Genomic DNA, 22,314 nt, shown 5'->3' with positions numbered 1-22,314 from the left:
AAGCAAAATGCATGAATCTAACTCCAAATTTAAAAACAATAATAAAATCTACCTGAACCACTGAAAAAAAACAAAAAAAAAAAACAATGTTACCTGTCCCTGCTCTCTGACACTTTACCCATAAAATCTAATTGTTCAGGAATCTCTTTTCCTGCGTTGTTGTGTATCTCAACATCCCAACTATGCTTTAGATATATATTTTCTAACTAGAGTTTGCTCACTTTGAGTCCTGGTTGTCATATAAAAAGTATACCTCTGGTATATTGATTTACAGGTGCATCTAAAAAAATTAGAATATCGTGAAAAAACTTATTTCAAAAAGTGAAACTTTCATATATTTTAGATTCATACATGTCAAGTAAAACATTTCAAAAGTTTTTTTGTTTTAATTTTCATGATTACAGCTTACTTCTCATGAAAGTCAAAAATCAGTATCTCAAAATATTAGAATATTTACATTTGAGTTTCAATTAATGACCATCCTACTGTATAAATTCTGGGTATCTCTTGTTCTTTGAAACCACAATAATGGAGAAGACTGCTGACTTGGCAATGATCCAGAAGATGAACATTGACACCCTCCACAAAGAGGGTAAGTCACAGAGGGTCATTACTGAAAGCTGTGGCTGTTTACAGAGTGTTGTATCAAAGCATATTAAATGCAAAGTTGACTGGAAGGAAGAATTTGGGTAGGAAAAGGTGCACAAGCAACCGGGATGACCGCAAGCTTGAGAATACTGTCAAGCAAAGCTGATTCAAACACTTGGGAGAGTTTCACAAGGAGTGGACTGAAGCTGGAGTCAGTGCATCAAGAGTCTCCACGCTCAGACGTCTTCAGGAAAAGGGCTACCAAGCCACTTCTGAACCAGAGACAACGTCAGAAGCGTCTTACCTGGGCTGTGGAGAAAAAGAACTGGACTGTTGCTCAGTGGTCCAAAGTCCTCTTTTCAGATGAAAGTAAATTTTGCATTTCATTTGGAAATCAAGGTCCCAGAGTCTGAAAGAAGAGTGGAGAGGCACAGAATCCATGTTGCTTGAAGTCCAGAGTGAAGTTTCCACGTCAGTGATGATTTGGGCTGCCATGTCATCTGCTGGTGTTGGTCCACTGTGTTTTCTGAAGTCCACAGTCAACGCAGCCAACTACCAGGAAATTTTAGAGCACGTCATGCCTCCTTCTGCTGACAAGCTTTATGGAGATTCTGATTTCATTTTCCAGCAGGACTTGGCACCTGCCCACACTGCCAAAGGTACCAAAAGCTGGTTCAATGACCATGGTGTTACTGTGCTTGATTGGCCAGCAAACTCGCCTGACCTGAATCCCATAGAGAATCTATGAGTTATTGTCAAGCTGTTAATAACTACAAGCAATCATGATGTGGCAGTGACTTTTGTAAAGGCCCCTTGGTTGAAATCACAGTAGTGTCCGGTAGGCCCTGCTACAGGCACCTATCACACATTCTGTTTGATTTATAAGCTGTTTTCCTCACGGGGACCAAAAAATGTCCCATCAAAGAAAAGGATTTTGGATATTGCCATGTTTGTGGGGACATTTTGGGTATACCTGAACAACACACGCATGTACACACACACACACACACACACACACACACACACACACACACGTATGTAACGCCTCCAAATTAAACTTTTTTTTTTTTTTTTTAGGTATAACACACATTTTAATACTACTAAAAATGTATTGGGCAATCTCAGTTAATTTAATTTATCTTTTGCAAGGTTTCTAGCAGAAGATGGATGCATTTTTCTCAGTGCTGTTACCAAACCTCATTCGTCTTTTAAACAAGAATGTGTCTGTATTTGTGTAAGCAAATGCTAAAACAAATTGAATAAAAGATTTGCAAAACATTGTAAGTACAGATTTGTCAGGAGAAAGGAAAAGGACTAAAAATATTTTGAAAATTAGCAGCTCACGTCTTAATATAAGAATGTATTATCTATGCTCATTTGACCACTTCTGGCACAGGTGCAATGATTCGTTTATAGAAATATTATCTTTGCGATGATGAATGCAATTCCATTCATCAACATTTGCACTTTGTTCTCATAAATCACATTAATCCTTGTAATGTGATTTTAACATTATAAATAAATTTTGAGTTTTAATATACTGCCCTCAAGGTATGAGGGGCAAAAATATACTCCTATATGAGTTCTTGTTTTTTATTGATGACATGAGCAAGAGCTGTTCTTCCTAATATCAGCACATTTGCAAATGCAGTTAAAAAAACAATAAGTTCATATTAAATTACATTTTAGACACAACATTCTCAATAACGATGGTTTCACTCTATTTCTCTATTGAATATAGTTACATTTGACATTTACTCATTTAGCTGAGGCTTTTATCCAAAGCGACTTACAATTGCTATATATGTCAGAGGTCGCACGCCTCTGGAGCAACTAGGGGTTAAGTGTCTTGCTCAGGGACACATTGGTGTCTCACAGTGGATTCGAACCCGGGTCTCTCACACCAAAGGCATGTGTCTTATCCACTGCGCCATCACCACCACCATAAACCCAATTGAGCATCTCTGGAGAGACCTAAAAATGGCTGTCCACCAACGTTTACCATCCAACCTGACAGAACTGGAGAGGATCTGCAAGGAGGAATGGCAGAGGATCCCCAAATCCAGGTGTGAAAAACTAGTTGCATCTTTCCCAAAAAGACTCATGGCTGTATTAGATCAAAAGGGTGCTTCTACTAAATACTGAGCAAAGTGTCTGAATACTTAGGACCATGTGATATTTCAGTTTTTCTTTTTTAATAAATCTGCAAAAACGTCAACAATTCTGTGTTTTTCTGTCAATATGGGATGCTGTGTGTACATTAATGAGGAAAAAAAAAATGAACTTAAATGATTTTAGCAAATGGCTGCAATATAACAAAGAGTGAAAAATTTAAGGGGGTCTGAATACTTACTTTACTTACTTACGTCATTTAGCAGACGCTTTTGTCCAAAGCGACTTACACATAAGAAAAAGTAACTAAAACTAAAAAGTTACAACTCTATAAATACTATCTACCCACATATTTAAGAAAATAAAGAAATTAAATAAAATTGACATGCATATAACAACAACATTTCAATAATAAACATATCAATGAAAAAATTAAATAAAAAGCTACTACTATCCCTTGCCGGTGTCCCTGCCCGGTGGAGTCGCACGGTAGAGTCGATGGTCTTTACTTTTTTACTTTTAATACTGAATACTTTCCGTACCCACTGTTTATCTGATCAAATGTACATTTATTATTATTCTTTAGCTTGGGTTGAACAAATAATTTTTGCTTCGATGGAACAGCAGCTACACTAATTATGTCTCTATTTGTTTCTCTGTTGATTAACATCCCAACATGTGGTAACTAGGAATGACAGAAGCTTCAGTCTGGATCCAACCCTTAAATGATCTGAGATGACCGAACACCTGAGAAAGATGATGCCAACCCCTCAGAGGACTTCGGAGGATGCCAATGGTCAGACAACATACAGAATAACAGAATTACAAAATTTTGCCATAAGTCAAACATATTAAGGTTCTGCAATATATAAATATATTGTGGAAACTTAAATTCCTGTAGAGCTGCTTTGCAACGATTTGTATCGTAAAACGCGCTATACAAATAAACTTGAATTGAATGATTTTGCACCTTTGCCGTAGCTAACCAACATTGCAGTGTTTATACATATTCCTTGAAAGGGAACTGCATTGTATAAAGCACAATACAAATAAAGGTGACTTGACTTGATGAGAAGAATATTAAAATAACTTGAAACACAGGAGATGAAGGGTAACCAGAGAAATCCAGGAAGAGCTTGGTGAAGCGTGACAGTGTATTAATGAAAAGATTACTTTTCATATTTACAATATGCATATTTGTCATCTTAGGAGACATTACGTTACATAATTTCATGTTGTTTTGAGGTAAATAAGATTTGTTAACAGTGTAACAGGTATTGAAATTACACTGCTAAATATATGTGTACTGTTGAGTAGAATTTGCGCAAAATTGTTCATTATCACATCCTAACGGTCCCCTGATGAAAATCAGTGGTTCTCGTTTAAGTGCTGTGATATCACAAGCTGACCTAACTTCCTGTTCTGTCTCCTCCTCTTCCCTTTCTGTATTGTAACCTCATGGGAGAAGAACAATAAGGGGAATTTCATCTTAGAGGCTGCTTATTTGTTTTCTGCATCAGATTAAATGTTGCCGGCCATACATTTAGTTTGGCTTTGCATTTCACCAGTTTCATAAAAACAATACAATAAGTAATTTAGCTGTAAGACTGATGTTTGCAGGTTCCTGTTGTTAAACATAGGATACTCCTAAAAAACATTTTTCCCTCAAATTTTATTTTTAAAACTCAGAAGGCACAGTATTGTTGAAATGACATCTCAGATTCCTGCTCTTTGAAGGAATTTGACTTAGCGGACAGACATTAAATAAGAAATACAGCAAGCAAAAGACAGACAGAAACAGAAAGATATGGCAAATAACAAATTTAAGGGTGACCGAGAGTAATCACACCAGGGTAGGTGACAATGTTAATTAGGCCACCAATAAATTTCTACAGGTTTATATCAGTTGTTGTAGGAAGTGCTGTATTCACAGATAACAACAAAAATACCTTATTTTAAATCTACAAAGGAAGAGCACAACAAAGAATAACAGAAATAGCTTTTGATTGTTTTGTTTTTTGTCTTGAGACCAATGGATTCATTTCTTCACTTCCGTAAAGTACTTTGTAAACACTAATTAAACTAGGTCTTCTTTTTGTGCTACTTATAGCTAAATTGAACTTGTTTCATAACTTTACACAGCTATTAAACCAATCTGAACCAACACTAAATAAATGAGCTGAATAAATGGCACTATTTTTTATATTTTAAGTTGTTGCAGCAGAATTTAAATTTTGTCTCATATTTGATGAAGCCTGCATCGAGTCTGTTATTTTTCTGTTCTAATTGCTTTCCAGAGATTAACAAAAAGTGATTCAAAGCACAGGAAACTGCTTACATACACTGTCATTAAATTAATATTATAACTGCAGAGAATCATAACTGTTCAAAGATTAGACTGTGCCATCAAGTGTCTTTATACATATTATTTTAATATATAATCTTCCTTATCATTAAAAGTAAAACCTAAAAACAACAGAAAATAAGGCAGTGCCAGCAACTCTCTAGCCTGAAATGAAAACAGCAATATAAGAGTCAGAATTACAGAGATTGCATGTGAAAAGATGCAGATATATTTCATATCAGCAAAAATCTTTTTTAATAGATAACACATCCTGAAATACATGGGAAGGAGCAAAAGACATAAACAACAGGTTTATTATGTATAAATACTATCCCCAACACATACCTGATTTTGTTAAGCAGAGTTTAGATTGGTGATGTGTCTCCAGTTTCAACGAGCTCATCTAAACTCAACAAAATCTGGATGAGACACTGTTCAAAATCAAGTTAAAAGTAAAGTTAGAATGAAAAAATGAAAAAGGGGGAAAGAGTCAACAGGGGATGAGGAAGACACCAGATGAAGACTCCCTCAGGCTACCAGTATAAATAATAGTATATGACTTGGTTTGTGATTATTCAGCTGGTTCTCCTGTATCTCCTTTAGTTTTGGGTTCCTGCCACCATTCTGCCAGGAGAGACTCCTCGTAGTCCCCGATTCCCTCAAACTCTTCATCAGGAGGACTTGACAGAGCTGATGCTGCTTCCTCTGAACTTACAGTATCCTGTTAACAAACAAACAGTTAATAACCACGTTAATATTGTCAGTCTCATGAATAGGACAAACTCAAAAACATGTCTGCCTATTGACTATTTTAACAGCTATTAGCTGGTTTAAGGAAGTAACGTCTTTAATCCTTGGACATTTCCAGTAAGTTGTCCCACCCATTCAAACCATTGGTGGGAGGCATCACACAGTGATATTGCGGTAATTTATTTAATCGTGCAATTCAAAAAGTCAAAAATTAATTTAGGACCATGTTGTTCAGTGGTTGGACACTCTCTCAGGCCCAGAACTAACCTGCTTTTAGAAATTTAAGTGTTTAAATCAAGCACTGTGGCTCCATCATTGTTTTTGTATGTAGCTAGCTTGTGTTTTGATATGTTTGCAATGAAAAAGCCACATTTTTACTTCCATTTCATTCCATTTAATGTGGGCTGTAATTAGCAGTATGAGAATGAGAATGAGCTTTATTGGCCAGGTATGTTTACACTATTCTGTTATAGTGACAGAAGCTCCAGAGTGCAACAGAAAGACAGCAACAGGACACAGATAATAAAAAGAATAAATATACAGATATACAAAATAGGCAAATGTACAAAAAAAAGCAACAACAATATAAAATATAGACGATTATGTATGTACAGGTATGGTATGTGCAAATTTGAAATGCCTCACTAGCTGCTGCCTGTCTGTCAGGAAGCTGGTGGTCCACTGACAGACGGAGGTGGGTACAGAGAGCTGAGTTAGTGTGGGCTGAAGGAGTGATGGCATGATGGTGTTAAAAGCAGAGCTGAAGTCTACAAGTATGCAGGAAATACCACACATGTAAGAAGTCCTTGTGGTGGGCTCTACCTTGAAAGCAAGAGACTCAAAGCCACAATGACTGGAAGATGAGCAACGCAAAGCCCAGGGGTAGATGCAAGGTTACCGACAGGGAGTCTTTACAGTGGAAACACATCATATAGGATTACCAAAAGGGAATCACCACATGAAGCACTTAACCAAACTAGACGGGCTCACCTGAAAAGGGGCATACCATGAATAATTTTACTGGTAGTGAGATTCCTGTCAAATTCAGCTATTGACGAGCGCTGGACAGAGTAGTATGGCATCCAGTGTTCATCAGATATGGGGGACTCTCATGGATAGAAAAGGGCACAGCATTTCCTCAGAGAGGGGAAAGGCACTGTGTGCAAGCTCGTTTGCCTAAAGCTTACCTCTTCGTACCCAATAACACCCGGGACAAACACAGCTCAACCTGGAGATTGTTAAAGCTTGCAAAGGTTTCCTGACTAACAGTAGTCTAATAATCCTTGCAGTGACAAAACAAATCACCAAATCATCTGGTGATTGATCTTTGATCTTTTGGAAGAGGGCGACATTGTCACTATTTTTAAGTTCAAGTTCAAGTTGAGCTTTATTGTCATTCCGCTACATGTGGGGACATGCAGTGGAACGAAATGTCGTGTCTCGCAGGACCACGGTGCTACATAAATACAGACATTACAACAATGAAGTAAAAAAACACTATAAACCTATACACTACTAACAGATTTAACTATAAGTATACTATATATATATATATATATATATATATATATATATATATATATATATATATATATATAAGTATTTACCCTATACAAACTAAAAGGATAAAAAATACAACTATACGAATGCTTCACATAAATATTACCCTATACAAACTAAAAAATAGAAGATCAAAAATACAAACTATACGAATGCTTCACAAATACTGTACATGTGCAAAGAGAGACATTTGAGTCAGCAGCTGGTTGGGGAACAGTGCAGGATGATTTGTAGTGCATGAGCATGTAAACATACATATATTGCTGAGATTTTTGTGAGATTGTGCACATGCAGCAGTGTGTGTAAGTGTCCATAGTGCACATAGTGTAAAGTGTAAGTTTCCATAGTGTAAAGTGTCTATAGTGCACATAGAGGAGAGTGTCCATAGTGTAAAGAAAAATAAGAATAAAATAAATAAAAAAATAATTAAAGTTCCATACAGTTTTTCTTTGGTGTGGTAAGGTTTGGGGTGGGGGGTGGTCCATGTTCAGGAGGTAGGGGTTTGCATGGGGTTTCAGAGGGGGGCGGGGTGGTTTGAGTTCAGGGCTCTCACAGCCTGGGGGAAAAAGCTGTTGAGCAGTCTGGTGGAGCGGGCTCTGATGCTCCGGTACCGTCTTCCTGATGGTAGGAGCTGGAAGAGACTGTGGGAGGGATGGGTGGAGTCCTTCACGATGCTGTTGGTTTTGCTGGAGCATCGTGTAAGGAAGATGTCCAGGATGGAGGGGAGAGGGGCACCGATGATCTTTGCAGCTGTGTTCACTGTCCGCTGGAGGGTCTTGCGGTCAGCAGCACTGCAGTTCCCGTACCAGACAGTGATGCAGCTGGTCAGCACACTCTCAATGGTGCCTCTGTAGAATGTGGTGAGGATGGGTGGAGGGAGACTTGCTCTTTTCAGCCGGCGGAGAAAGTGTAGGCGCTGTTGTGCCTTTTTGGAGAGTGACATGGTGTTGGTGGTCCAGGTGAGATCCTCTGTGATGTGCACCCCCAGGAATTTAGTGCTGCTGACTCTCTCCACAGTCGAGCTGTCGATGGTCAGTGGGGGGTGGTCAACGGAGTTTCTCCTGAAGTCCATCACAACCTCCTTTGTCTTCTCCACATTGAGGGACAGATTGTTTGTGCCACACCATTCAGCCAGCTGTGCCACTTCCTCTCTGTGGTGCGTTTCATCGTTGTTGCTGATGAGACCTACCACTGTTGTGTCATCAGCAAACTTGATGATGTGGTTGGAGCTGAACTTGGCAGTGCAGTCGTGGGTCAGCAGTGTGAAGAGCAGCGGGCTGAGCACACAGCCTTGTGGGGCACCTGTGCTCAGTGTTGTAGTGCTCGAGGTGTTGCTGCCGACACGGACTGACTGAGGTCTTCCAGTTAGAAAGTCCAGGATCCAGTTACAGAGGGAATTGTTAAGGCCCAGCAGGTTTAGCTTATTTATGAGCTGTTGTGGGATTATTGTGTTGAATGCCGAGCTGAAGTCAATGAACAGCATTCTAACATAGGAGTCTTTATTTTCTAGGTGGGTAAGAGCCAGGTGGAGGGTGGAGGAAATTGCATCGTCCGTAGAGCGGTTTGGACGGTATGGTAAACTGGAGCGGGTCGAGTGTGTTGGGGAGGCTGGTTTTGATGTTATGCATGACTAGCCTCTCAAAGCACTTCATCATGATTGGAGTCAGTGCTATGGGACGGTAGTCATTGAGACAGGACACAGGTGATTTCTTTGGTACCGGTATGATTGTTGTGGATTTGAAACACGTGGGGACGACTGCCTGACTCAGCGAAGTGTTGAAGATATCTGTTAGGACATCTGTCAGCTGTGCAGCACAGTCTCTCAGAACACGGCCAGGTATGTTGTCAGGACCCGCAGCCTTGCGTGGGTTAATCCTAGATAGGGTCTTCCTTACGTCGGCTGGAGACAGACAGAGCGCCCGGTCGTTGGGAGGTGTGGGCAGTTTTTGTGCAGGTGTGTCATTCTGCATTTCAAACCGTGAATAAAAGTGGTTGAGTGCATCGGGGAGGGATGTGTCCTCATCACAGGCCTGTGGCGGGGGCTTGTAGTCTGTGATGGTCTGAATGGCTTGCCACAGGCTCCGTGTGTCTCTGCTGTCTGTGAAGTGGTTGTTGATTTTTTGGGCATATGACCGTTTTGCTTTTTTGATGCCACAGGACAGATTGGCTCTTGCTGTTTTGAGGGCTGCTTTATCTCCTGATCTGAATGCTTCATCTCTGGTCTTTAGCAGCCCACGAACCTCTGCTGTCATCCATGGCTTCTGGTTTGCACGTGTGGTGATGGTCTTGGTGACTGTCACATCATCAGTGCACTTTTTGATGTAAGCAGTCACAGTTTCAGTGTACTCATTCAGGTCTGTGTGGTTGTTGTAGGTGGCTGCCTCTTTAAACATATTCCAGTCTGTGTCCTGGAAGCAGTCCTGCAGTGCTGAGGTGGCATTGTCTGGCCATACTGTGATCTGCCTGATTTCCTGTTGCTGACAAAGGTTTCCAGCTTCTCATACCCGCTTCAAACCTCGGAAAGGCTCAGCGACCACGACAAGTGAAAACCCAACTTCTTCCACTTTCAAAATCATGACAAGTTAACTGGTTTAAGGTAAAGGCTTCTCTAGCCAGTTTTTCATTGTTCTTACCCAACCTACTGCTGTTGAATTTCTGCTAGATGTGCAGCCCATTATTTTTTAGTATCACGCTAACTTGACTTGTCTAGCATCTTAACATTTTGTTAATGTTACTTTCAGCAAAAAAAAAAAAAACAATTCAAGCCACGACATGTAATACTGCTGCTCCAATGAGTCAAGAGAACTGCATGTTTAACACTGGGAAAAAATTAAGAGACCACTCCAATTCAGGATCAGGATTTCTGCATCTATGGCAGCCATTCCATTCCAGTATCTGTTGAATTCCAACACAGGCACACCTTATTTTGCTTAATGAAATACCGATTAGGTGATCATCTTAACCAAGTCTTCGTTAGTGATAGTATAAAGTAAAAAAATAAAAAATAGAAAATACCGCTGTGGTCATCACAATGCTCTTGCAATAGGACCAGTTGGATGCAAAAACAGTGCTAGTAGAGAGCAATTGGAATCAAATAATAACTATTAACCATGCCAAAAGAGATGAAAAGAAAAGTTTTGAGTGAGGAAAAGAAGGGTTCCATTCTGGCTTTACTGGCAGAGAGATACAATGAGCGTCAGGTTTAAAATTTCAAAGACAGCGATTCAAAGGTCAAGCTACAGACACTGGGAACAACAAAACTACAAAAACAACTCTACACTGACCGGAATGACTGCCAACTCATTTGAATGTCACTCAACAACCGTAGGATGACATAAAGGGACCTACAAAAAGAATGGCTGCTGGGATGAAGTGCACAGCGAACACGGTTCGAAACAGGCTCCTAGGGCAGGGCTGAACTCGTACAAAGCTAGAAAAAAGCCCTTCATCAATGAGAAGCAAAGAAGAGCAAGCTGAGGTTTGCAAAACACCATAAAGACTGGACCATACTGGAGTAAGGTCATCTTCTTTGATGTGTCCGTTTTTCAGCTTTGCCCAACACCTGGTCGTCTAATGGTTAGACGGAGACCTGGAGATGCCTACAAGCCACAGTGTCTCGCACCCTCTGTGAAATTTGGTGGAGGATTGGTGATGATCTGGGGAGCTTCAGCAAGGCTGGAATCAGGCATATTTGTCTTCGTGGAGGGCACACGAATCAAGCCTGGAAGAAAACTTGCTTCCTTCTGCTTTGACAATGTTCCCTAACTCTGAGGATTATTTTTTTCCAGCAGGATAATGCTCCATGCCACACTGCCAGGTTAATCAAGGTGTAGATGGAGGAGCATAGGATCAAGACCCTGTCATGGCCAACCCAGACATGAACTCCATTTAAAACCTCTTGAATGTGATGTGGAAGATGGACAAGCCATCAAACAAAGCTGAGCTGCTTGAATTTTTGTGCCAAGAGTGGCATAACACCCAACAGCAATGTGGAGAGCATGCCAAGATGTATAAAAATCAGGGTTATTCCACCAATATTGATTTCTGAACTCTTCCTATAAGTTAAAACATTAGTATTGTGTTGTTTAAAATTGTGTTGAATATGAACTTGTTTTCTTTGCATTATTTAAGGTATGAAAACACTGTCTTGTTTTTGTTATTTTGACCAGTGTCATTTACTGCAAATAAATGCTCTAAATAACAATATGCTTATTTGGAATTTGGAACAAATGTTGTCAATAGTTTATAGAATAAAACAAAAATGTTAATTTTACTCAAACACATACCTATAAATACTAAGATCAGAGAAACTGATCATTTTGCAGTGGTCTCTTTTTTTCCAGAGCTGTATGTGTGCCTGGTCTACCACGCCGACTGGATTAATTCTAGTTAGAACATGCATTGTGTGACGTTAACACATAGATACATGTTGCAAGCTGACAGATATAAGGAAAAAACACTGCTAATTAGATATGCACAATGTGAAAATCATAACTACTTCACTTTGCCCTTAAAAGGTCCTATTTGACAATTCAAGCCGTGTGTGTGTGTCTGTGTGTGTGTGTGTATATGGTATCGTTGTTTGACTAGCTTGGAAAAGTCAATCCAAGATCAATCTAAAACAAAGTGAGACACAGGCCACCACACACCACTGCATTTAGCATTCAAGAAATATAGTTGATTATTTTAGGGTTATTTTATTCAGCTACTTTACTGTGCTATTAAAGGTGCCATAGATGATTGTCTTCAGAAACATTTTTGGTTATTCTGGTTGAAAGTCTCTTCACTTTCCGACAGCAATCATTAAGTTAAGTGGTCTAAATGTATTTATCTGTATTTATATATTCTGTGGAAGGTGTAGGACCAAGAAATGTTTGTCCAATCAAAACGCTCGGTCTGAGCGTTTTAATTGGCTTTCCTTCCTGGCTGTCAACGTATGTATTTGCATACCTCTGCTCACCCTGTTCGCACAGACAGGATACGTCATCAGCGCGTTCATGCATGCTGTGCAGACAAGAGCGAGAATGACAGGCAAACATCAACAACCGGATCTTCCTTCCTGGTGTAAGAGATGGGTTGTTTTTTGTGAAAAGCTCAACGGATGAACATTTAGAGATTGAAATGCTAGGGGCAAGGTTGCAACTGGTGCAAAACAACCTCACAATCTCTTGGGAGAGCACAAGAGAGTGGTTACATTGACCTTCAAGATAAGGTTAGAAACTGTTGTCGTTTGATCATCCAGGTGCAGAATTCTGGCACAAAACACACTTATTGCGAAACCTCAGAGATATTGCGGAGTAATGGTTCATCTTTTTGTAATTGACAAGTGCACCCAACTGGGAGGGGGATCGAGCCTGATCAACTTGCTTTCTCTCTCACTTGGAGGGTTGTTCTTAACCCGCACCTAATTTTGAAGTATAAAACATGGGGTTTCTTTCAGAAACAGTGGAAGCTCAGCCGTGGGTTAAGTATACATCGCCCGGCATTCTCAGACAGGTGTTGGTCTTCTACTGTGACTGAAACGAGCTCCTCAGTCCACCGAAGAGTGAAGACGACAGCATAGTTCTGAGGTTGTATATTGGTTATAATATTTTGCTTGGGGGTTTTAGTTTTAGTGTATGCTCAAGTTAGTGTATTATTTATTCACGAATATTATCTTTTATTCATTTATTCATGATCCTTCTTATATTATGCACTGGTTTTATGATTATCTTTCTTCAATGTGTTTATGGTTTGATTATCATCATTTTATGCATTTACTTATGCATTTACTTACAGGGCGCAGTCGTGGCCTAATGGATAGAGAGTTGGACTTGTAACCCGAAGGTCGTGGGTTCGAGTCTCAGGTCCGGCAGGGATTGTAGGTGGTTGGAGTGAATAACCAACACTCTCTCCACCCTCAATACCACGACTGAGGTGAGACCCTTGAGCAAGGCACCAAACCCCTCAACTGCTCCCCGGGCGCTGCATTGATGGCTGCCCACTGCTCCGGGTGTGTGTTCACGGTGTGTGTGTGTGTGTGTGCATTTGTTCACTACTCACTGCTGTGTGTGTGCACTTGGATGGGTTAAACCAATTTCGAGTATGGGTCACCATACTTGACAATACGTCACGACTTTACTTGACTTATGATCAGTATCAGTATTATTGATATCAGCTGTGTGTACCAACAATAAACAGTTGTAATTGCTTGATTAGTATGGCGTACGGACCTTTTACTGGCACCTTCTCTCGCCGAATTAGCGCCTCACTGGTCTCACATTAGTTTGGAAAACCAAAATAGAAACCATACTAAAACACCTGGTATTGTAGTACTTTTAATAACTGTGCTATAAAGTTTTCTCACCAGTGAATGACATGTTGTAGCCCAGCATTTCCCAATTCCAGTCCTTGCGCCCTCCGCTCTGCATATTTTTCATGTCTCCCTTGGTTAACACACCCGATTCACATAACCAGCTCGTTAGAAGAGAGCTATGTGCATGAACTGTGTTCCAATTGACATGCTCCCTACTCCCTGAGCAAGGGAAATCCATTGAAGTTTATTTCACTTCGGAACATTCATTCACGGATTGCGCTGCGCAGCGTCTTCACACACAGACGAAACTTACTAGAGAAGTGTGAAGTGTGACATAATATACCTCGGTAAATAAATACAATTTAAATTCATGTCTCGCACACTTTAATGCCCTTTGTATGAAACATATACGCTCGATTTGAACTGGAATCAAGCCGGAATATCTGGTGATGTCCACTTCGCAGGGCACTTATGACTTACGGTCGGACGTGATAAGATATGCATATGAAATGTGCAGAGCGGGGAGGGCATGAGGACTGTAATTGGGAACCGTTGATGTAGGCTATTGTAGTAATTTAATGTTGTCTCTGGCATTCTGCTCTTTGAGCGCATGTGCGTTCAGGGGGCGTGGCTTTGGACGGCGATTGCAGGGAGGGTGGGACATTCGCTTTCCATGCTATCAGGCTAAAGTTAGCATTTTCCGAGATCTCCAACTTCACCTTTAAATAACACACTTGGGGGGTTTACCTCATCATCTGTCTGTAAATAATTCTGTGCGAACTCCAGAAGTTCCCTCAGTTTGGTGGTTTGATTGAAATATCTAAGAGCTTCCTGTATGGACATAAAGACAGAAATGTTAAAACAGTAGGTGTGAAAAAAAGAAAAAAAAAAGCCAGAACATTTACAAATCAATGTCCATTATCAGGTCACTTCAGAATGGCTGAACTATTCTATAAAAACATGGAAGAGATACCTTTATCAATAGTTTCTGTCGTGAGGATGTGTGGATTTGTTGAGGATGACATGTGTGGAGTTAGAGTTAAAAGAAGCCAAGCATGGAACCAAATCCATGCAACAAATAAACTAAAAATAAAATACCTTACAATACTTAAATACGTGACATAAATTTGATTCCATTGCCAAGAGAAACAACAACAAAAATGTACAGTATATTCCACTTCATTACTGTTAATGGGAAATTGTTGAGCATCAGAAGTATTAACCTTCTACATGTTTGTCATTTTGGTAAGTTCATGATATGTATGTGTGTGCGTGATTGTACTTACTGGCCGTGGTTTGAAATGCTCGTCCTGCAGTCCCCACTGTTGTCTGTAGAATCTGTAGTAGGCCATGTTCTGCTGCATCACTTGATCGTTTGCATCAAACAGCATATAGCTTGCTGCACACAGTGCTGCATTTCGCACATCATTTACTAGAAGGACAAATGAATAAAAGGCATTTCTAAAATTATTGTTTTGATAAACTTTTTGGCAATGAAGTCTACGTCTATGGGGGTATTTATTATTGGTCTATCACTGTGATTGGATTGCTATCTCACTGAGTTTGAACATTCCATTCACACTTGACCACATAAATGTGTTTTAACAAACTGGATTTGTGGACTTCGTTGATAGCATATACAATATCAGCAACAGATGTTATGTGCTGCATTTTATCATTAGCATTTTATCAACATTTTCAAAATCAAATATCACAATCGGAGAGAAAGCACTGGCGGAATAAAAAAAAAAATAGTGCTTATCCTTTTTAATGAACATGAATGGGTGTCATACTTCAGGCAGCAACACTAATCTTTAACTTCATTTGCACTAGTTAGTGTGTCTGCTTACTGAAGAGACACACTCATCTCCACAATAACTACAAGTACAATAAGTCTATTACACTGTATATCTCGTGAGCATGTTATTTTGTCAGAATACACTGTAAAAAAAAAAAAAAAAAGTTTCAACAAAATAATTTACCCTGCTGACTAAAAATGTTAAGTTTAGTCAACATAAATATTACAAGTTGTTACTTAACTTACCCCCGGTTTCACAAACAAGGCTTAAGCCTAGTCCTAGACTAAAATGTAAGTCTGAGCTGTTTCAAATGAAAGAAACTTAAAATAAAATCAATGCTTTTTGTCTCAGGATGCACACCAGTAATGTTTTTTTGTAAAGGCACATTTATAAAAATTACTTAAATGTCCTAATTGAACTATGGCCTAATCCTGGTTTAGGCTAATCCCTGTCTGTGAAACCGTGCCATAAAATTTCAAGTTGACTAAACTTAAAATTTTTAGTCAGCGAGGTAAATTATTTTAAGTTTTTTACGGTGTGGTAAACAGTAAAACAATCTTAGTATCTTATTTCATGTCCTATCAGTTTTGAATGACGCACAGTTCTGCGTCTAGTGTACCATGCCAATACCTCTAGATGTCTACAAGAACTGGAAACTATTCATGTGAGATACTAGCCCCTTTCACACTGCACGTTGGACCTGGAAAATTGCCGGAAAATTGCCAGAGTGCCTTCTGTGTGAACGCAACCACGACCCGTTGAGGACCTAGTAACATTGCCGGGCTCAGTCCCGGAACGAGCGCTGTGTGAACAATGCCGGATGAATGCCGTAAAGGTGCGTTATCATGCGACTCTTTTTTCCGGGTGTTTTGAAGGGCGATCAACATTCACACAAAAAAAAATGTATAAACTGGAATGAAGCAGCGATCGGAGCTCCTCACTATCCGCGCTGAAGCTGAAATCATTAGCCAGTTTAGGTTTTTTTTTCGTTAGTGAAATGGTGCGCGGCGCATTATATACGTCACGTGTCATTCCGGAACATTTACGGGTTGTGTGTGAACGCTCTCACAGATTCCGGAAAATCACTGGCAGTGTGAATGCAGCAAATCTAACGACCCAGGAACAATTGCCGGAACACATTACTCGTGTATTTTCCAGAATCTCTGTGTGAAAGGGGCTACTGAGAGACTTGCATGTCTCCTACAGTAATATTGTTTTACAATACATCATTCCCCATTATACCAAAATGCACTAACTGATATGAAATATGGGCAGATTTGAGTATTTCTTGTTTTGTTGCATGCGTGTGTTTTTGTTACTTACATTTGTAATAAGAAAACTGCATGTAGTGGTACATGGTGGCAACAAATTTCTCCACAAAGAAACCACCAACATTAGGAATAAAATTTTCCTCACATTTTACTTTACACTTCATTACTTCAGAATAGAAATCTGGGGGAGAAAAAGAGAGAGAGGACATTGCATTTATAGGCTACTGATGCTTAAAAAAAAAAAAAAAAAAAAACTAAACTACCTACTAGACTTCCTATGTCAGATCATTGATGAACTTCTCATGTTTACCAAGCTATTTGCATTTGAACCAGGCTTATTTTAGTTAGGATAGATTTCTAATATTCACAGCTATTTGAAGGAAATCTGAGAATGCATCATGATATCACTGACCGGCTAGGCTGGGGTAGAAGTCTTTAAACTCCTGCACATCGTATGACCCCTCACAGGACATCAAACACGTGTTGAATGTTTTAAAATACTCAGCAGCCGCCAGCTCCATGTCTCGAGCACTGCTGCTAAAATCCCCCGAATTATACAGCTTTACAGCCTTCAGGAATAAAGCCTAAAAGACAGATCGATATGAATCCATATTTAGTTATTTCAGAAGAGAGCCTCTAACAAATAAGGTTAAAAAGAAAGACACAATTAGAGAGAATAAATACCTCATAGGGCTTCTCTTCATGGTCTATGAGGTACTCCTCCGTGTCAAACAGGCTTTTATAGTAGTTAAGACTCCTAGATAGTACGGGGTCCTCAGGGTTTCGCTGTAGATACGTGTGCGCTGCTGAAAACGCTCTCTCCAACTCATTCATCTAGACGCACATAACATAAGATAATTCAGTTGTTTAAACGTGACCCTGGACCACAAAACCAGTCATAAGTGTCAATTTTTCGAAATCGTGATTTATACATAATCTGAAGGCTGAATAAATCATCTTTCCATTGATGTATGGTTTGTTATGATCGGACAATATTTGTCTGAGATACAACTATTTGAAAATCTGGAATCTGAGGGAGCAAAAAAATCTAAATATTGAGAAAATCACCTTTAAAGTTGTTCAAATTAAGTTCTTAGCAATGCATATTACTAATCAAAAATTAAGTTTTGATATATTTACGATGGGAAATTTACAAAATATCTTCATGGAACATGATCTTTACTTAATATCCTAATGATTTTTGGCCTAAAAGAAAAATGAATAATTTTGACCCATACAGTGTATTTTTGGCTATTGCTACAAATATACCCCAGCGACTTAAGACTGGTTTTGTGGTCCAGGGTCACATATTGTTTTGCAGTTTCTCATTTCATTAACATTAGTGAAATAAGAGGTAGGACACACAGGTGAGATCTCTCATTGGCTTTCTCAGATTTAATTACATGTTGTGCCTTGTTACTGTTAGAATAGCCAAATCACATTTATTTATATAGTGCTTTATGAAATATAGATTTACACAATATACATATAGATATGGAATATGGGAAACAGACTACGGCAAGTTGAGGGGATGAACCAGGGAGCACAAGGAAGCAGGTTGGCCTTGGACCATCAGAAAATCAGGGAGGAGCAGAAGAGGAGGAAACTAGGGGCAGTAGAAGTCAGGGAACCGGTTGACCCTGAGTCGGCTAAAGAAAGTCTTCCAGGCAAAAACGGTCTAGCATTTCAGATATTTCTCCTAAAATAACTTGGGAGAAATAAAAGTAGACACAAATGAGACATGAGAAAGTTCTGAGAGAAAGAGTCAAAAATGAGAATGGGTTGTGAGAATCATGATCTCTTTATTGTCTTGCTGTAATCTCTTTCAAGACACTATAATAAACATGTTTTATTGCTCAGAGGTTGCTCTTTCTTTCCTTTCTGATTACACTGGAGTGGTCTTTTTTCACTTTTATTAATGGTCAGGGCAGTAGGAGGAGAGACAGGAATTAATGGGAGAAGTAAGAAGGGAACAGGAGCAGGAAAGTACCTATACCTGGGACTCGATTCTGTCTGTCTCTGCTTTGACATTGATCTGCTGTCCAGAGGAAGGCTTTAACAGAGGTTACTCTAAGCTCAGGACACTAAGGGGTCATTTTCTATATATAATTTAGGCATCAGCTTTGTCTTCAGATGTCTTCCGTTTCGTTTTAGGAGAAAGGTTTATTTTAATTACAAAATGTAAATTTTTTATTATTATTGTAAATTCAGAAACTATCATTTAAATAGCATTATACATTTCAGAATATTAAGGGTTACTAGATACAATTGATCTTCAATGTCCTGCATTGTATATGCAGCACATTTTCCAAATACACTATAAAGGGATTAGGCCTATATAAGTGTATGATTTCTAGTATAAGATCAATACTCTCTTATTAAATGTATAGTGTTCCAGTGATTCATGGTTGTTGCATGACATTTTTTCTTTCTTTGTTTAGCATTGAAAAGTTTGTCTTGTATATTTGCATGCAAATAAATGTCATGATTTCCTCTGCATGCGTAACATTGTGCTTTAAAACACTGTCTACACTGAATAGCTTCAAATATGATGATGCAAGTATTACGTTTGATTAAAATGCTGTGGATGAATGAGATTAAAACTACCCAGAGAAAAGAAGAAAACGAGATCTCTTTAACATCTCAATTGTTTGCGCTACACAGAAATGAGGTTACTTTAACATCAAATGGAGACTTTTGCTTGAGTCTCCTGCTTCTCACACTTGTCTCCTGAGACAAAAAAATTAATAAATCTAACACTTTTAAAATGGTCTCCTTAAAAGTTTTTGCATATATCTCATCATCATCACACACTGTGCTCAGACTTTTTTTTCCAAAACTAAAGACTGTGATCTCACATTTGTCTCCTCTAAAGCTTTAGAAGAGATCTCAACAACATCACACAATATGCTCAGATTCTTCTCCTTAGCTGGAGACTGGATCTTTCACATTTGCATCCCAGGCTCATTGGAAATATGTGCTGGAGGTGACATTTCTGCAATACCGATTTTACATACCATGTTTCACGGCATTTTAAAGTAAAATGTCCAGTGAGTGGCACTAAAAATGCAAGTTCAATACGTGACCCATGACATGATATTGCTGTGTTGCTTCAGGTACGTATTGAGAATTCAAGTCCGGGTCTGTTGCCAAAAGTTAATGTTCTATTGTGAAACACCCCTGAGCCATTTTGCGAAAAGTTCAAGCTCTTCTCTGGCTGTTAATCATATGTGATGCTAACGTTCAAAAGGATCTTTTTAGTTTAATGCGGCACCATGTAAAATAGTTATGAAATCATAACACAAAATTGTGCAATGAATTGTGTAAAATTAAGATTTCTTATTCGATACTCTGGCCCTGTAAATTACACTTTGTGTGGAAAGGAGAAAAGTGGAGTCTCAGTTTTACTGCCCCTAGAGTTAATTACAACTGGAAACTGCAGCAACTCATATTTATGGATGGTAAGTTTTTTGAGTTCTGCAGAAATGTAGATAAAGGCACGCATTTCCAATGAGCCTGTGTAGCACATTTGTCTCCTCTAAAGTTCAGAATACATCTCAACAACATCACACACTGTGCTCAGATTTTTCTCCTAAACTAAACACTCTAGGGGTCTCATATTTGTCTCCTTTAAGTCCTTAGAAGATATCTCAACAACTTTACAATGTATGCACTAAGTCAAGTACTTGAAAGGCACAAAATAAATAAATAAAAGCCTTTATAAACCTATATTAAGATTAAAATTAGGCAAAAATACGGTTAACGCTACTCTTGTTGACTAAACGATAATAGAAGCGTACAGTTTGCATTAGGCACATCATTTGTTCTTGGAAATAGTAATCTAGCCAGTGCCCTAATCAAAAAGGACTGAAAGGCACATTAAATGGCTTATAACTCAATCAATCCAAAACTAATTTGATTATTAATACATAATATTTGGTAGAAATGTTTGAGCTCATATTTATACAAGTTGTTGAGGTTGCTACTGAAATTTATAGGAGACAATTATGAGCGATCCAGAGCCTTTAGCTAAGGAGAAAATCTGAGCAGTGTGTGATGTTGTTGAGATCTCTTCTAAAGCTTTAAAGGAGACAAAAGTGAGATCTTCACTGTCTCTAGCAACGGAGAAAAATCTGTTTATGATGGATGAAATCTCTTCTAAAATGTTAAAGCAGATCATACTGGGAGTTTTAGGGTTTTTGTCTCAGGAGACAAGTTTGAGAAGCAGAAGACTCGAGCAAAAGTTCTGTCACTTTACTTTTCTCCCCAGTGTTTGTGAATCCTCATCCAGCCAATCTAAATCTTATAAACGGTTACTACATTCACGACAATAAATTAACTGAAAGAAAAAGTTTTGGCGTTAAGCAGTTTTAAGATGTTACACCTTTAAAGCGCGGTTGTCTTGAGATTACGAGGCGCTCGTGCGTGGACGTGGCATGCTGACTTGACCAATGAAACGCACCGATTCAGACACAATCAAAAATGCATCGTTTACAGAGCAAACGTCATCTAAAGAAGTTGATAGGCTGTGGTTGTTACAAGTGATTACGACAAAGAAAATGATTTCCAGTAATGTCCATCCATCGCAAATACATGAACGTGGTCTCTTACCTGGTAATAGACGTACTGAAGGTACCGGTAGGGTATCCTCTGTTCGAAAGCACCCAAAGTCTCTCGCTTAGGATATGCTTTAGAAAAAACGAGGAAGTTTGCTTTGCACTTTTTCAGGCATGCAGCTCGCATTATGATGTGCCCCATGATGAAGAGGGTAGTTTCCGTGTTGTTCTGCTCATGTTCCCGGCCCACGGGGCTGCAGCTCTGACTGCAGTGCGCTTCGCTGTCCTTCAGCAGCCGGTGAAGCCGCAGGCTCAGCTCCAGATATTTAGCGCTCTGCTTCCAGTCCTGAGCTTCGTACATCTCTAACGCGTGTCCGTACGCAGACTCCAGCGGCATGAGGTCGTTCGCTGGAAAGCTTTTGAAGCTGTATTTCTCATACTGAGCCTGCACAGTACAGAAAAGATAGGCAGTACTGAAAAACACGACTACACATATTCTTGTTTGGGCCATGCTTCTGTTCCTCACTGTAAGCGATCCCCGCGTAATACCGGAGAGTGGAGACTCATGTCAGACTGCACGTAGGAAATCTGTGGCCCTTTGGTGTTGAAGGAGTTTTACGGTGATGGAAAACTCTGCATGCCTCCCAAATTCTGATCTGGACTGCTTCTCTGGGTCTAAACGTCCGTCAGTTTGAAGTAATCTAGTCATTGCTCTGAGAAATAGCCTACTTAAAGTTAGAAAAGTTTGACAGATTGTTGCTTTAAATAGCCTATAAAATCTTCCTTTTGTCCTTTGGCTGGGTCAGATTTGAGCTTTCATCCAGTGACCGGTAGCATAATTCATAAATGTTTTAGAGATGTTTTGTATGTCTTGTCAGAAAATGCTGATGAAATAGCAATAAGCCCTAAATCGACCAAACAAAAATTATATGCAGCCTACTGAATAAACCAAAGTTAATTTTTTAAATAATTATTTTTATTTAAACACAGAATTCCGAAATGTTGGGTTGAAAATTGTATAAAACCATGCTATTCAGTT

General features: G+C 39.2%; 1 protein-coding gene across 1 annotated transcript; it reads right to left on the bottom strand.

Annotated features, from left to right (window-relative positions):
• Positions 1 to 4,353: 4,353 nt before the first annotated feature.
• On the bottom strand, positions 4,354 to 21,946 carry LOC306846897 (endoplasmic reticulum protein SC65-like). The gene is made up of 7 exons (XM_079380587.1): positions 21,331 to 21,946; positions 17,404 to 17,553; positions 17,132 to 17,303; positions 16,772 to 16,900; positions 14,936 to 15,081; positions 14,397 to 14,480; positions 4,354 to 5,765 (listed from the first exon to the last, which is right to left on the bottom strand). The coding sequence occupies exons 1-7, from the start codon at positions 21,784 to 21,786 to the stop codon at positions 5,616 to 5,618; spliced, it is 1,287 nt and encodes a 428-aa protein (XP_079236713.1). The 5' UTR covers positions 21,787 to 21,946; the 3' UTR covers positions 4,354 to 5,615.
• Between the last annotated feature and the right edge of the window lie 368 nt (positions 21,947 to 22,314).

This window comes from Barbus barbus (genome assembly GCF_936440315.1).
Source record: "Barbus barbus genome assembly, chromosome: 27".
NCBI lineage: Eukaryota > Metazoa > Chordata > Actinopteri > Cypriniformes > Cyprinidae > Barbus > Barbus barbus.
The sequence above is the reverse complement of the archived record's forward strand: the minus strand, read 5'-3'. Positions and strand labels throughout refer to the sequence as shown.

Bases quoted from the DNA above. Each gene is read 5' to 3' on its own strand.
- LOC306846897 (XM_079380587.1), bottom strand. From the start codon at position 21,786: ATGGCCCAAACAAGAATATGTGTAGTCGTGTTTTTCAGTACTGCCTAT. The intron at 16,901-17,131 runs GTCAGTGATATC...TTTCTCCCCCAG, and splicing joins CTTCTACCCCAGCCTAGCCG to ATTTCTATTCTGAAGTAATG. The intron at 15,082-16,771 runs GTAAGTAACAAA...TTGTCCTTCTAG, and splicing joins GCAGTTTTCTTATTACAAAT to TAAATGATGTGCGAAATGCA.